The sequence below is a fragment of the Spermophilus citellus genome, assembly GCF_964194105.1.
Source record: "Spermophilus citellus genome assembly, chromosome: 10".
Lineage (NCBI taxonomy): Eukaryota > Metazoa > Chordata > Mammalia > Rodentia > Sciuridae > Spermophilus > Spermophilus citellus.
Genome location: NC_138197.1, coordinates 69,459,183 through 69,475,019, shown reverse-complemented (window position 1 = coordinate 69,475,019; position 15,837 = coordinate 69,459,183). Strand labels below are relative to the sequence as shown.

At 42.4% G+C, this 15,837-nt stretch overlaps 1 protein-coding gene across 5 annotated transcripts in view; it reads left to right on the top strand.

The window, feature by feature from the left end:
• Positions 1-3,069: 3,069 nt before the first annotated feature.
• FMNL3 (formin like 3) overlaps positions 3,070-15,837 on the top strand; it is a 52,533-nt gene continuing 39,765 nt past the window's right edge. For 2 of the 5 annotated variants that reach the window (XM_081311979.1, XM_081311977.1), the window contains exon 1: positions 3,072-3,564. In XM_081311979.1, coding sequence (XP_081168105.1) covers positions 3,439-3,564 — 126 coding nt within the window. In that variant the 5' untranslated portion in view covers positions 3,072-3,438. Of the gene's footprint in view, positions 3,565-15,837 lie in introns of all 5 variants that reach the window. The other 3 variants (XM_081311980.1, XM_081311978.1, XM_081311976.1) reach the window with 3 other exon arrangements.

The following is a 15,837-nucleotide window of genomic DNA, read 5'->3' as shown; positions in this document are numbered from 1 at the left end:
AATAATTCTTATATTGTTACTAACATTAGGACCCTGTTTGCTCAACCATATAATTTCCTTTCTCCAGGCCCAAATTAGACAAATCAAACTTATGGTAATCAGACAATATACCCCACTAACAAACATAAAATGTAACACCCCCCAATGATCACTTTTATAATTAAAAGTAACCAAAAAAAGTAAAAAATAAAAAGTTAATAAAATAGGTACTTGTCACTCCATTTTTCTATATGCTTAACAAAACACTGTTTGCTAATCTTGTTCCCAGGATGTGCTGTCCCCAACTATAAACTGTTTGCTAATCTTGTTCCCAAAATGAGCTGTCCCCAACTGCCAAACTACAAAATGTAACTTCTCTCCCTGCCCTCTCCAAGGAAAGTATATAAGCTCTGCTTAAACTGTTCTCAGGACTCTATCTCTCTTTGCTATAGAGAGCTCTGGGCCCTAACATGCTGGTCTCCAAATAAACCCTCCCTTCTGCTGTTACATAAAACAATCTCTTGTGGTCTCTTCCTCCGACGTTTCGCCGGACCCTTACACTAGCTTTAATAGCATCTATATGTTTATGATTTCCAAATTGATATTGCCAGTCTGAATCTCCAGACTTATATATCCAATTGCCTAGTAGATACCTCTAGTTGGCCATTCAATAGGCAGATCGAACTCAACACAACCAAACACTGATTTCTGATCTTCTCTTTCCAACTTCCCCTTACCAAACCTACTCCCTTAAAACCTTCCCCCATTTCAAGTAATGAAAAATCTACCCTCCCAGTTGCTCAGGTCAACTACTTTGGAGTTATCTTCCATTCACTTCCCATAAATTGTCAAGAAATTTTATTGACTCTACTTTCAAATCCATCAAGAGTCTGACATTTCTCTCCACCTGTACAGATACCACCTTGGTCCAAACCACCATCATATCACCTCAATTTATTTTAATAGCCTACTATGGGTCTCCCAGCCCATTCCTTTATTTACTTTGTTTTCAATGTAAGAACCAGATGGAATCTATTATATAAGTTAGAGCATGTCTGTCACTCTCCTCAAAATTCTTTAAAGGCTACTTATCCTACTTAGAGAAAAACCAAAGTCCTTACAATAGCTTATAATGCCCTACACAATATGTCTTCTAGTTACCTTTCTGACTTCATCTTTCACTACTCTTTCCCTTGCTCATTGCATTACAGCCTCTTTGCTGTTCTTCTAACACATCAGACATAATATGCATTGGGAGTTCCCTCTGTCTGAATAATTGTCCCTCAAATATCCATATGGCCTTTAAATGCAATTTATTAGCAAGGCCTTTCTTTTTTAAAAAAATATTTATTTTTTTAGTTTAGTTTTCAATACCTTTATTTTATTTATTTTTATGTGGTGCTGAGACTTGAACCCAGGGCCTTGCATGTGCTAGGAGAGTGCTCTACCGCTGAGCCACAACCCCAGCCCCAGCAAGGCCTTTCTTAATCATCTTACTTACAATCTTAACCTCTCCCCCACCTCTATCCCCTTTCAGTTTTATTACTACTGATCACCAACACTTATACATTTTACTTATTTAGTTTATTACCTGCCTCCTCTTCTACAATGAATACCAGAAGGGGAAAATATGTCCTACCCCCCCCTTTGGTACTGGGAATTGAACTCAGGGGCACTTGACCACTGAGCTACATCCTTCTAGCCCTATTTTATATTTTATTTAGAGACAGGGTCTCACTGTATTGAGTTGCTTAGCAACTCCTGTTGCTGAGGCTGGTTTTGAACTCATGATTCTCCTACCTCATCCACCTGAACTGCTGGGATTATAGGCGTGCACCACCGCACCTGGCTGTATGTCCTTTTGGTTAACAAATGTATCATCAATGCCCAGAACAGTATCTGACATATACTTTTCAATAAATACTGATTTAATAAAAGAATAAAACCCCTGATGATAATTTAGGCATGATTCGATCCAGGTATTCAGTATGTCATTAGAATTGTGTCTGTATCTCTTAGCTTTTTTTTTTTTCTCTGCACTGGCTTCATTCTCATGCAGGTTTTTGGTGCAGAGGATGATGCCAAGATAGCCACCAGCAGCTGCAGTTTTGCACTCTAACAATTCAGCAGCCAAAATGGAAAAAGAATGCCTATTTCCTAATTGTTCCTAAGAAAGTCTTTTTGTAAATGAGTCTTATAGTCAGAGTTTGGGTCAAGTGACAATCATTGATACAGTCTCTGAGGGTAGAGGAAGAAAATGTTGTAACTGGTCATGGAATCATAGGGCCTCCTGGAATGATAAAACTGGCTCCAGTTGGACTGGAAATGCTAGAGTGGTAGTTCCTTAAAATAAAATGGGGTGCTATCCCTGGAAGAAGAGGAATGAAGGCAGGCTGGCAGAAATGACAGATGTCTACCACATCATCAGTGATGACCCGCCAGTAGATGAACCCAAAACAACACTGTTCTCCTGCTCCTGGGTTTCACACCAGCCAGATGAACCTTGAGAAGGTCCTTTCCTCCTAAAAGCCTTTCACCCAATAAGGTCTTTTTCAACGCTCAATGACTTTTTTTTCCCTTTTGGTACTGGAGATTGAATTCCAGGGGCACTCAACCACTGAGCCACATACCCAGCTCTATTTCGTATTTTATTTAGAGACAGGGTCTCACTAAGTTGCTTAGTGCGCCAATGCTGAGGCTGTCCCACCTCCCTAGCCGCTGGGATTACAGGCGTGGACCACCGCACCCGGCTCTTAGTGACTTTTAACAGACTTGGTCTCTCCGTTTTCTGAGTGTCTTAATGTATCTAATTTTTTGGTAGGTAGTTTTGAACACTGTGCTTTATACTTATTTGAATACAATAGTGCCTCATGCCCTCTCGCGACCCCAACGACCTGATACCCACCTGAGCCGCCAGGGCGCGCTCCGCTTCAGGCGCAAGGGCATAGGGGGCGGGAGTCTCTGTGATTGGCAGGTGCGGTCGTCAATCGATCGTAGGAGGGCGGGGCGGGCCGCCCGGGAGGCCCGTGGGCGGGAGGCGGGGCCTGCATGAATGCGGCGCGCGGCACGCGGTCTGCAGTCGGCGCTAGCTCTCGAGCGAAGCTCGAGTTCTGGCGGAGAGTGGGTGGGAGGAAGCGAAGTGGGGGGAGGGGAAAGAGCGCGGGGGGCGGGGAGGGGCAGCGCCCGGGCGGCGCGCCGAGAACTGAGAGGCAGCGGGTGGGAGCCAGAGTCGGCCGTCGCGGTCCCGGACGCTTCTGTGTCACTGTCTGCTGTGCTCTGCCCCCATCCTCGCCGCGCGCTACCCTCACGGGACTCGGAGGAGCCCCAGCCGCTCCCGACGGGACCGGGGAGTCGGGACTGGGAAGCCGGCGCTGAGGGAGGGATCGGGTCCGAGCGGCCGAGCCCAAGGCCCCCGGGCGTGGAAGGGGGGGCTAAGGCCCCCGAGGGGGCCCCGCCGCGATGGGCAACCTAGAGAGCGCGGAGGGGGGCCCGGGCGAGCCGCCGTCGGTGTCGTTGCTGCTGCCGCCAGGCAAGATGCCGATGCCTGAACCCTGTGAGCTGGAGGAGAGGTTCGCCCTGGTGCTGGTGAGAGCTGAACCCAGCCCCCTTTCCCCTCCTACCACCCCCCGGGTCCCGACGCCCCGGGTGGGATTTTGTGCTGGTCCTGGTCCCGCCCACTCCTTAGCCAGGGCGGACGACAGACCCCGGCCTCCAGTGTCCGCCCAGGAGCCTCTGTGCAACCAGTGGCTGAGCGGGGACAGCGGGTCGGGGATCTCCAGGGGTCGCTTCAACCAGTGGGCATTCTGGAGGAGGAGAGGGACCCCAGTCCGGTACCGCCCCAGGATCCGGACTTTTCCCTCCTTCCTTCCTCGGTGCTCACTTCTCCCCACTTTTCGTCGTTCTCACGGGTCTGAGAATTCCCTTTTCGGAGGTTTTTGATGGGGCTGGCTCACTCCTCAGCTTCTTCGGACTTAAGTTAGTAGGGAAACTGCCTTTCAAGTTAACATGGAGGCTTCTCAGGGAGTGGGTCCCTCTCCCAGCCCAGACCAGATGTTTTGGGAGAGAGGGGGAAAGTAGAGGGGGCTTGCAGCTCTTGAAGCCAGCAGAATAAAGAGTAATGCCATTCTACTTATTTTCAGGACAGCCTCCAGGCATCTTAAATTATAGTGGATATGCCTAAAAGGCTGAACATGTGGATAAGCCATTTCAAACTAGAGTGTTTTTCCAATTGAAACAATACGTAAACCATCCCATTCTGCCTCCCCCCTCCCCACCTCCTTTTCATGTTAAACCCTAGTGACTGGTTTGTGTTCTTTTGCTTGTGCTTCTTTGTAGTTGTTCTGTGGGTTCCAAAATGGTCGGTATGGTTAGATTTTTAGAGCTGACTTTGAGATTCTACTATGGCATGGGAATTGGATCTTGATGTCAGTGATCCTGAATAGAGGTTCTGAGCTGATATCCCTAGCATGAAGCAGGAGAATATGTCGGAGCTAAACATTAAGTTTTGGAGAAAGAAAATGAACATTTGCTAACAGATGAAACTTGCGGAAATACTTAGTTTACCCAAAGAACTCTCTAAGAGGTAGCAATAATTCTGGTGTTATTATTGGTATGGCTGAAGGGGCTAGCTTTGCCAGTGTTGAGGGATAAGCATGGACTTAGCAGCCTTATTGGGTTTCATCTGCTTTAGAAGAGAAAGATTAGATCTTTTGGCAGCATTGGCACTGTCTAGAGATCCTGGTCTCTGGTGGAGAGCCTGCCATCAGCCCATTGGCACCAGAGCTGGCTCAGAGAGGGTCCATGATGTTCCAAGGGGGAGCCAAGTCCCTGGCACCTCTGCATGCCAGTACTGTGAAGGGTCTGAGGGATCTGGGCCACATATCCTGTGGCCCTTCGCATTTCCCCCAGCTTCCTCAGAGGAATGGGGGGGGGTGTGAGTCAGTGATTACTAATGTGCTATGACCATCTCAGGCTGAAGAGGAGAGACTGGGACATAGTGCCCTTGAGAACAAGAGCTCAACTGTTGGGAAAAAAGAGTGGGAGGGAAGCTGCGCTTGAGCAGGGGTGTGAAAACCCCCAGGGAGCTGGCACCAGTTCGCTATAGAAATTAGAAAGAGATGGTCTGAAGTGTATTGAGTGAGGGGCTGTCCAAGGTAGGGGCTGCCATGCTTTTGGGGGAATACAGAACCAGTCTATCATGTCCTTATTGGGGTTTTGTTGGCTAGTTTGTTTAATCAGCAAATTGATGGCTTAATATTCACAAAATGTACATGATGTCCTGATTATTAACCAGAGCACCCAAAGAGCCCAGGTCAAGTAGGGGACTAGACCACCCACTTTCAGTCCTTCCTTTCTGTATAAAGATTTGTTTCCTTGTGGCTTTTGTTTTGGTCCTGTTTCTGTGTGTCTGAGCTGCTGCTGATGGAGGGTTTGAACAGGGCAGGCCAGGGCTGGTTAGCTGTCTCAGAAGAGGAGGGAATTTAACCTCAGTTTTCTAACACAGAAATAACACTTGAAGATTTGAGTTTTTCTCTGGGGACTCTTCAAGCTGTCTCCTTCTACCATCCTTTGGGAACAGTACTGACTGTGAGTTAGATGTTTGACTTAGGTATAGGCTCATGTATTTCCTGACCAGTTAGGAGAAGAAGCATAGTAGTAGAAAAAGCAAGGACTCTTAACCTCTTTGAACCTAGATTTCATCATCTATAAAATGGGGCTAATAATTCCTGATCTGGAGGGATTGTGAGACCCAGATATATGCTTGGCACCAGTAGGTACTTGGTATAGATGAGTTTCTTTGCATGGCAATATGAAACAGACAAGTTGCTCCTTAGTTTTTTTCTTTCTCAGTTTGTCAGCTTCACTGTAATTGGGTTTGTGAAAAAGCTATTTTGGAAAGGAGGGTTATAGATGTGTAACACATTGGTGTCTCAGTTAAGCATGTGGACTTTCAAGTCAAAATGAGTTTAAATACTGAGAAGGAGACACTTTCACTCATAGAAAAGTATTTACCTTAAGTAAGTTACTACTTAATCCCTTTATGTTCTGTTTTCCTCTTATAAATGAGAAAAATAATATCATTTGCCACAGGGGTTGTTGTGTGGATTTAATGAAATTAGAAGCCAAATACTTAGCAGAATCTGTCATGTATTATATGCTCAGTAAATGATAACTTTTAAGTGTACCTCTCAGCAGTGACTAAGATCTAAGATCACTTGAATTCCCCAAATATGTTTTGTTTTATTTATTGATTGATTGATTGATACTGGGAATTGAACCCAGGAATGCTTTAACTGAGCTAGCCCTTTTTATTTTTTATTTTGAGAAAGGATCTCACTAAGTTGCTTAGAGACTCAATAAATCACTGAGGCTGGGCTCAAATTTGTTATCCTCCTGCCTCAGCCTCCTAAATTACTAGGGTTATAGGAATGCTCCACCATGCCCCACCCAAAAGTGGTTTTAAGGTCAGAAATCTGATGAATCCAGTTACCCCATTCTGTATACCGAGTCTCAGGATATGCCTTCTGCTGTCTGATGGAGGCCCCTATGGAAACCCCCCTGAAAAAAACCCTGATTAGGGAAGTTGTATCAGTGCTGAGTCAATACCAGAGGCTCCCTCTTTTTATGTACAAATTACATGATTTGACCTACAGCCTGCTAGCCAGGTTGTACAGCTAGAGGCCTGAGGCTGTGGAGTGATTTATTTAGGACATTGATCCTAAGAGTCTTAACCCAGTCCTGTACCCTAAACTGGGGCTTCCCTACTGGTGTGCTGCAAATAGGTCATGAGTATGCTGAGGTCCCTAATTAATCCCCTCTTGGTGTGCCCTGAGGTGAAAAAGGTTGTGAAGCTGCTGTGTTAAACTGCATTTGAGGATTCCCCCACCCCCACCCCAGCAACAATTCGCATTCTGTTGAGTATTGAGAAATTTGGGGTTTAGACAATAATTGGAGTTCCTCTTTATTAATATCAGAATAAGAGCCAGTCTCTAATCTGATAAGGCATTTTGGTCCCAAGCTGAGTTGCTCTGAAGCTAAAATTTTGGCTAGAGCTGGACTTTCCTTAGGGGAGGTAGAAGGCTCTGAGAAGATAGCTTTCTGCCTTTGGTTGTTTGCATCCTGATTATTCTCTTTGTTAACTTATTATAGGCTCAGAAGAGATCTAAAAGTTCTGATGCTGAGGAAGCCCTGACTATCCTTCAGAAGGAGGCTTCCTGCATGAGGGTGGGGTTGTTTGGCAGAGTTGTCCCTGATGCCGCTCTTTCTCTCACATTTCCTGGGTGAGGACTGATAACTTGGTTTGACCATAAGTGTACTAGCTAAGCTGTTGTGGGTACTAGTTGTCTCAGAGGCTTTGATACAGAAAGGGGCTGGGAAAAACTTGGTTTAAATATCAGGTTCCAAATTGCCATGGTTGAATTTTTTCTCCCCAGCCCTGGGGATTGTGGTGAATTAGTTCAGGCTGGAATAGAAAGAACTTGGAGAAGGGAAAGGGCCCTTGACAACAGCTGGTTAGAGGAACCTCTTCCTTGTTCAGAGAACCCACTGAGAAGACCAGAGGCCACAGAGAGGAACCTCATTCCCTTGCTTGATTTTTCTATATAGCCCAGCCTTAGTCTGAGAAAGGCGTTGTGTGTTAGGGATGGGTAGAGTAGATTGTCATTTGGGTCTGTTTTCACTGCCCACAGGGAGAGTCAGCTTTTGTTTTTCCTCTCTTATTCATTATCTAAAGTATGGGACAATTCTTAAAGAAGATGAGATTGAAGGAAAATATCTTTTCTTAGTACCCTTACCAAATGCAGCCAATGTAGTTTAAATTCTGTCTCCTTCCTTCCTTCCTTGCATAGAGTGTTGTACAGTATTATGATACATGACAATATGTATTTATCCACTTTTTAAAATTTTGCTTTTGTTATTTCATTAGTTTTCCTAGAATAGTAATTGTAAACATTTCCAAATGCTTGTACAATGGTCCATGAAGTGAATGTACCATTGTTTACCTAAACCATACTCCTATTGTTGGACATTAGGTTATTTGCTTCTGTTTGTCCTCATACACAATGCTGTGATGAACATCTTGCATACAACATCTTTTCAATATTTAGAATTTTGCTTAGACTAGAAACCTAAACTTACTGGATTGTGGATACAAATTTTTTTTAAGGTAGTAAATACATATTTTTAAGTGTTTTTTTAAAAAAGAGATTAATGTGCTGGGCATTGTGGTGCATGTCTATAATCCTAGTAACTGGGTAGGCTGAGGCAGAAGGATCACAAGTTTGAGGCTTCCTGGGTTTAGGATTAGAGATGTAGCTCAGCAGTAGAGCACTTGCCTAGCATGCTTTATCCCGGGGTTCAATCCTCAGTACCAAGAAAAAGAAAGAAGAAAGAGTTGTGTGTGAAGGTCCTTAAAAGGAAAGAAAATGATTAAGAATAGTTTCTTGGACAGGGGATGCTCAATGGTAGAGTGCTTGCCTAGCATGCTGCAAGGTTTCAGGTTCAAACCCCAGCACTGCCAAAAAAAAAAAAATTTTCTCTTGATTATGATTTTTTTTCTCCTGATAGCATGTTTATTAAGCCAATTTGGAAGATACTAATAAAGAAATTAAATTAAAGTTCACCATCTTCCCCCCCACCACCATGTTTTGTTTTGCAGTATTGGGGAAATGAACCAGGGGCACTTTACTGAGCTGCACCTCCATCTTTCTCTTTTTTGGAGGAAGATACTGGGGATTGAACCCAATAGCACTTTACCACTGAGCCACATCCCTGGCCCTTTTTTATTTTGAGACTGGGTCTTGCAGAGTTGCTTAGGTCCCTGCTAAATTGCTGAGGCTGGGCCTCAAACTCATGATTCTCCTGCCTCAGCCTCCTGAGTTGCTGGGATTACCATCTACTATTAACAGTGTGTGTGTGTGTGTGTGTGTGTGTGTGTGTGTGTGTACACAATTAGGATCATACTGGGCATATTGTTTTATAAAATGAATTTTTCTTTACAGTTTTATGCATCATCTCACTTGCTAAATGTTCTTCATTAGCATGATTTTATAGCTGCATAGTACTCCATAATACAGTATTTATTTACTGCATTATCTGGCACTTTTTTTTTTTTTTTTTTAATGTGGTGCTGGGGATCGAACCCAGTGCCTCATGCATGCTAGGCGAGCACTCTACCACTGAGCTACAACCCCAGCCCACTTTTTTTTTTTTTTGTACTGGAAATTGAACCCAGGGGCACTTACCTACTGAGCCATATCCCAACCCTTTTTATTTTTTATTTTCAGACAGAGTTTCACTAAGATGCTTAGGGTCTGCTAAATTGCTGAGACTGGATTGAATTTGTGATCCTTCTGCCTCAGCCTTCTAAATTGCTGGGATTATAGGCATGTGCCACCATGCCTAGCTTCTTGCTTTTTTTTTTTTTTTTGTACTAGGGATTGAATTCAGGGGCACTTGATCCCTGAGCCACATCCCCAGCCTTATTTTGTACTTTATTTAGAGACAGGGTCTCACTGAATTGCTTAGTGTCTCCTAGTTGCTTAGGCTGGCTTTGAACACACAATTCTCCTGTCTCAGCCTCCCAAGCCATTGGGATTACAGGCGTGCGCTACCGCACCCGGCTCTTGCTTTTTTTTTTTTAATTTTCATTTTAGTTGTTGCTGGGCACAGTACTTTTATTTTATTTATTTATGTGGTGCTGAGGATCAAACCTAGTGCCTCATGCATGTGAGACAAGTGCAGCCCAGCTTCTTGCATTTTTAAAATCTCTCTCTTTTTCTTTCTTGTTATTATAAATAACACTGTGATGAACATCCTGTGCATAAATATTTGTGTTCATCGCTGATTATTGTCTTAGATAAATTGCCAGAAATGGAATTGTTGTGTCAAAGGGTTGTACTTTTTTTTTTAAAGACAGCCTCGCCAAAGTTCATTGCTAAATATACATTATGGCCTTGTTACAATAGCTGATCCTTTCCTAATTGTGATGGACCTTTATTTTATTCATTTATTTGTATGTGGTGCTGAGACTGGAACCCAGTGCCTCACACATATGAGGCAAGTGCTCTACCACTGAACCAGGATCCCAGCCCCAAGGGCTATACTTTTTAAAGGCCTCTAACACTTAAAAATTTTTTTAATCAGTTACTTTTTCTACTGATAGTATATAAGTGGCTCCTTTTCTCTATAAACTAACCATTTCTGGGTGGTTTAGCTTTTTTTTTTTTTTTTTTTTTTTTTTTTGTGGTGCTGGGGATTGAATCCAGGGTGAACCCAGGGCCTTGTGCATACAAGGCAGGCACTCTGCCAACTGAGCTATACCCCCAGCCCCTGGGTGGTTTAACTTTTTAAAAGTCTTCATTAACTTGATTAATAAGAATTGGCATCTTGCCTTGTCTTGAATTTTTTCTGAATATTTCATCATAAGTATTTTGGGCATCGTATGTTTGTGTCCTTTGCTCTCTATTGGGGATTTATTATATATACATATGTCTGTGAAATAAATATATATACTTTTGACACTTCAGGGAAGTGATTAGCAGGGAAGGGATTAGCAACGGATAGGAATTTAGAGTTTTAAGGTTGTCTTTCATGAAGAGGAAGGAATTCCAGAATAGAGCCTACCTGGGCAGCTAGAGTTCCTCAATTTCTGTTTCCGGGCCTTTTTTTTTTTTTTCCCCTCCATGGCAAAGGTACACTTTTTATCTTGTTTTCCATCCACATGGGAGTGAGTCCTCATGAAGGGTGTGTTGGTATCAAGTTGCCTCTTGGTCCTGAGATCCACTTCTTGTCCTTTTCACAGTTCTTTTCTTTCCAGGTTCTTGCTTCTGCTGGTATGTGCTACACTATTGAGCTATACCCTGAGCCCCTTTCCAGGTTCTCTTACCCTTTCCGCCTTCTAGCACCTCACAGCAAAGGTGTGGGTTGGGAGTTTGTGTGTTGGGTAGGGGAGGACCTGGAGAGCTTTGGGGATTAGTGTCTAAGTCCAGCTTTACTAATCTTCATGCTCTTCTTAGTTTGTAAAGAAGTATGAAGTTGTTGAAAGGTGTTCTAAGTAATATTCAGAACCATGAGGGGCTATCAGAATTAATTACATGACAGATTTTTTTTTTTTTTTTTTTTGGCCTATGGAGGAAGGATTTAGGCTGTTGTTTATCAATGGCTGTTCAGTTATTGTCCTTATCTCCCCTACTTACCTCTTTAAACTACTTTTCCACCCTCACCCAGGATTATGGCCAAGGCTACGTTAAGAACCAGAAGTCTTGCCTTTGGGTCCCCAATAGGAGAGAGAGGTACTGTTTCTCCCCTACTTAATCATCTGTGCTTAAATTCTGACTGGAGACAATCAAAGTTCTCTTCTAATTGCCCCAGACCCTTTCTCCAGGTAAGAGCTGGATATGAGCCTGAGGTTGTTATTTTGTTATAAGAACTATTTAATAGTTTAGAACAGAGTTTCTGCTTTGTTTTTACCAGTTTCATTGCAGGGTTGCAGGGAACTGGGGAACCAGATACTAGATCTTCCTAGAGTTTCCTATGAAACAGTTAAAAAAAAAAATGCTGGGGATATAGCTCAGTTGTTTAGAGTGCTTGCCTCACATGCACAAGGCCCTGGGTTCAATCTCCAGCACCACAACAAAACAAAAACCCTCTATTCTGGAAGGAAGTAACAGGTTTGAGATTTCTAGGCTCAAACTTTCTTTTTTGAAAGAAAGACCATTTTTATTACATGGATGAGGATAAGACTTACTCTTCAAGGTTGTGAGGATACTAAGGGAATCAACATAGTGAAAAGACTTTGTAATCTATAAAGGTTCTACAAATAAGAGTTTATTACATATACATCACTTGGTATACCACCTCTGATCTACATTTCATGTGGTTTTCAAACAAGGAGGAGGTATTGTCCTAGAAGGGTTTTTGAGAACAAGTGAGGAGGTCTTGTATCACACTGATTGGGAGTGGACTTAGTGTCTGAGGAGTATGGATTTAAAGATCTACAGTGTTGGGTCAATCCTCCTCTTAGCAGGAGCTCCAAATGCTGGTAGCACTCCTGTTAAGATTTGCCTTTGCTTATCTGAACCTTCCCTGTCCTGTGTCCCTATAGGGAATGAAGCTCTAAGAGGAGTAAAAGTCAATGCAGAGTTATAGTTCCTGGACTTTCTGAGATTTCCCATTTTCTGTTCACCTCAGGAAGGACAGCCCTCTTGTTATTTCTGCCTATGTGTTAAGTGCCTGATTTTTCTGTACTGTGGGCTCTACCCTAAACCAGCCTAAACCTCATCATGGAGCAGTTTGGAGTATATATACTACACCCACCCATTGGTTAGTCTCTCAAGTCAGTGTAAAAGTCTTTGTAAGTTGGGAACGAATAAATAAATAAATAAACAAACAAACAAATAAATAATTCCCCCCCCCCCTGTATTTTTATTGGTACATTAGAGTTGTATATACTGGTGGGATTTGACATATGCACACAATTTAACAATATATTTTGGGCAATATCATTGGGAATATGTTTGAGAAATATTTTTTTCCTTAAATATTTTTTAGTTATTGATGGACTTTGTTTATTTATATGTGGTGCTGAGAATAGAACCCAGTCCCTCACACATGTTAGGCAAGTGCTCTTCTACTGAGCTACAATCCCAGCCCTTGAGAGTCTTTTTGACAGTGCATCTGAATCTTTTGGATAATAGATCCCTTTGAAATAGATAGATAATAGATAGATATAAATAATAACATCCCTTTGAAATAGATCCCTTTGACCAGGCCAGGTGTAGTGGCACAGACCTGTAATCCCAGTGGCTTGGAAGACTGAGACAGGAAGATTGCCTCAGCAACTTAGCAAGACCCTGTCTCAAAATAAAATATAAAAAGGGATGGGGATGTGGCTCAGTAGTTAAGTAGTTAATGGCACCTGGGTTCAATCTCCAGTACCAAAAAAAAAAAAAAAAAAAAAAAAAAAAAAAAAAAAAAAAAAAAGAAAGGAAAATCTGTGACCTCCCCTCACGCTATGTGTGTATACACAGTATTTTGGGAAGCTTAATAAAATCCATTCTTGAATCTCTTTGGGAAGTTCTGGTTTCAAATCTGGAGGAATGGGAAGGGCCAGCAGATGAGGACACTCCTATAGGAGCTCCTCTGCGCCAACAGTATTCTGAGTCTGTTATCAGAACAGATAAAGTGATGCCTCTGTTGGTGGTTCCAACAAAGAGAGCTTGTTGGAACTTGGCTGATTCCCATTCAAAGGGAGATAGGCCCCTGGACACTTTGGTTTCACTTTAATTTAAAGATCTGTTGTGATGGGGCCTACCCATTTGAACTAAGACCTAGCTTTCAACCTCCTGGAACATTCAGCTAGAGGTGATAGAACATTCTTTGATAAATCCCAGGAAACTAGTGGTTCCTTGCAGTGGGGCCAAAGGTTAGGATCCATCCCGAGTTTGGGAGATACAATGCTGACATTTAAGAAGAAGAAGCTGGGTGTGTTGGTGCATGCCTGTAATTCCAGTGGTTTAGGAGGCTGAGGCAGGAGGATCACGAGTTCAAAGCCAGCCTCAGCAAAAGAGAGGCGCTAAGCAACTCAGTGAGACCCTGTCTCTAAATAAAATACAAAATAGGGCTGGGGATGTGGCTCAGTGATTGAGTGCCCCTGAGTTCAATCCCCAGTCCAAAAAAAAAAAAAAGAGAAGCTTTTCTCTCTGTCTCTTTTTTCCATTACTGGGGATTGAACTCTAAGCCTTACCTGTACATGCTAGGCAAGTACTCTATCACTGAGTTACATTCCCAGCCTAGAACTCAACTTTTAGTGTTAAGAAAGAAAGCTCTGTCTCTTCTCTTCCACTCTCTGCACTGAACCAAAAGAAAAGAGAAAAGACATCAGTGGGGTCAGCAGCTTGCCACAGCCCCATTCCCTGTCCTGTGCGGAGTTTATCACTGGTTTTTAAGAATCCTAAGAGAGGGTTGGGGATGTGGCTCAAGCGGTAGCGCGCTCACCTGGCATGCGTGCGGCCTGGGTTCGATCCTAAGCACCACATACCAACAAAGATGTTGTGTCCGCCAAGAACTAAAAAATAAATATTAAAAAATTCTCTCTCTCTCTCTCTCTCTCTCTCTCTCTCTTAAAAAAAAAAAAAAAGAATCCTAAGAGATATACTCTTCTGCCCTGGGGCTATATTTTAAGTTCTTAAATATATGCATGATCCCGGTTCCCAGGCACAGGCAGATTGTGTATTTTTAGTCTCTTTCATTTCCAGGCCAGTGAAAGTTGTAACCTGCAGTCTTGGCAGAGCCATGGCAGTGGAGTAGGAAAAGGGAATAAGCCCAAGCTCTGAGCTTCACTGAACCTAAGCTTCTTAAAGTCAGCTCAGCAGCCCTGACCCCCATGGAAATAATTTTCTCTAGATTCTTGTCTCCTAGGAATAAGTATGGCAAATAATTTTAAGAGCTTACAATTATTGAATAGTTATCCCAAGCACTGTGCAAAGCACTTCACATATATTATCTCAATCATCACAGCTACAAAGCAGGGGTTTTTTGTTTTTGTTTCTGGTACTTGGCATTGAACCTAGGGCTTCATGCTTATTGGGCAAATACTCTCCTACTGAGATACATCCCCAGTTGAGTTTTTTGTGTGTTTATTCTTATTTTGTTTTGTTCTTAACTGAAGACCTCGGTTCTTATTATTTCCATTTTATAGATGAGGAAACTGAAGTCCAGGAAGGCTAAATAGTTCACTGGAATTATACAGCTAGTAGTTAGTGAAGTCAGGATTTTTTTTAATATTTATTTTTTAGTTGTAGGTGGACACAATCCGTTTATTTTATTTACTTATATGTATTTAAAACTTAAATGTTTATTTTATTTACTTTATTTACTTATTCTGAGAATTGAACCCAGCGCCTCACACATGCTAGGCGAGCGCTCTACCACTGAACCACAACCCCAGCCCAAGTAAAGTCAGGATTTTAATCCAAACAGTGTGACTCAAAACTCGCCTTTATTACATTTTCCTCTTTCCAGGGTTGACTCCCCTTGTTATCAGTATTGCTTTGGCGAGGATTGAGTAGATTATGGCAGAATATGAGGGAAGAACATATTAGGACAAGTTCTTCTTTGCCAAGAGTGTGGTGGAAAGATTTGGGCTTTGGAGTTAGCCAGTCCTAGTTGGAATCCCTGCTATCCCACTAGGACATTTGCTATTTAATAAGTTTGTTTTTTTTTTAATTGCCATATGCTAGTGATACCAGTGGGTATAAAGTTGTTAAAAAAAAAAAAAAGCAATGCCATTGCCTTTATGGAGTTTTGAAGAAAAGACAAATATTAAATAAAGATTTAATTACAAATTAGGGTGTGTCCTTAGGAAGCAAAGAACAGATTGTTAAGAGAACATAATAAAGAAAATTTCATTTAGATTAGGAAATCTTGGGTCTATTCTAAATGTTCATTTTGTTTTCCTTCCTTTCTTGATTTATTAAGAAAATATATTTTAGATACTTGCTCTATACACAGCACTTTTCCAAGTGCTTTGGAGTATATCAGAGAAATAGGAGATAATGCCACCTGACCTGTTGTAATGGAGTCTTTTTGCTCTAGTCTTTTTTTTAAAATATTTACTTTTTAGTTTTTTTAGGTGGACACAATGTCTTTATTTTTATGTGGTGCTGAGGATCAAACCCAGTGCTTCACGCATGCCGGGTGAGTGTGCTACCACTTGAGCCACATCCCCAACCCAGTTTTGCTCTAATCTTGCAGGACACTTCCCTCAACCCCTGCCCCATCCATTGTCCTAGCTAAAAGAATTAGGGAAAGGGTTTTCTTTCTTTCTTTCCTTTTCTTTTTTTTTTTTTTTTTTGATAC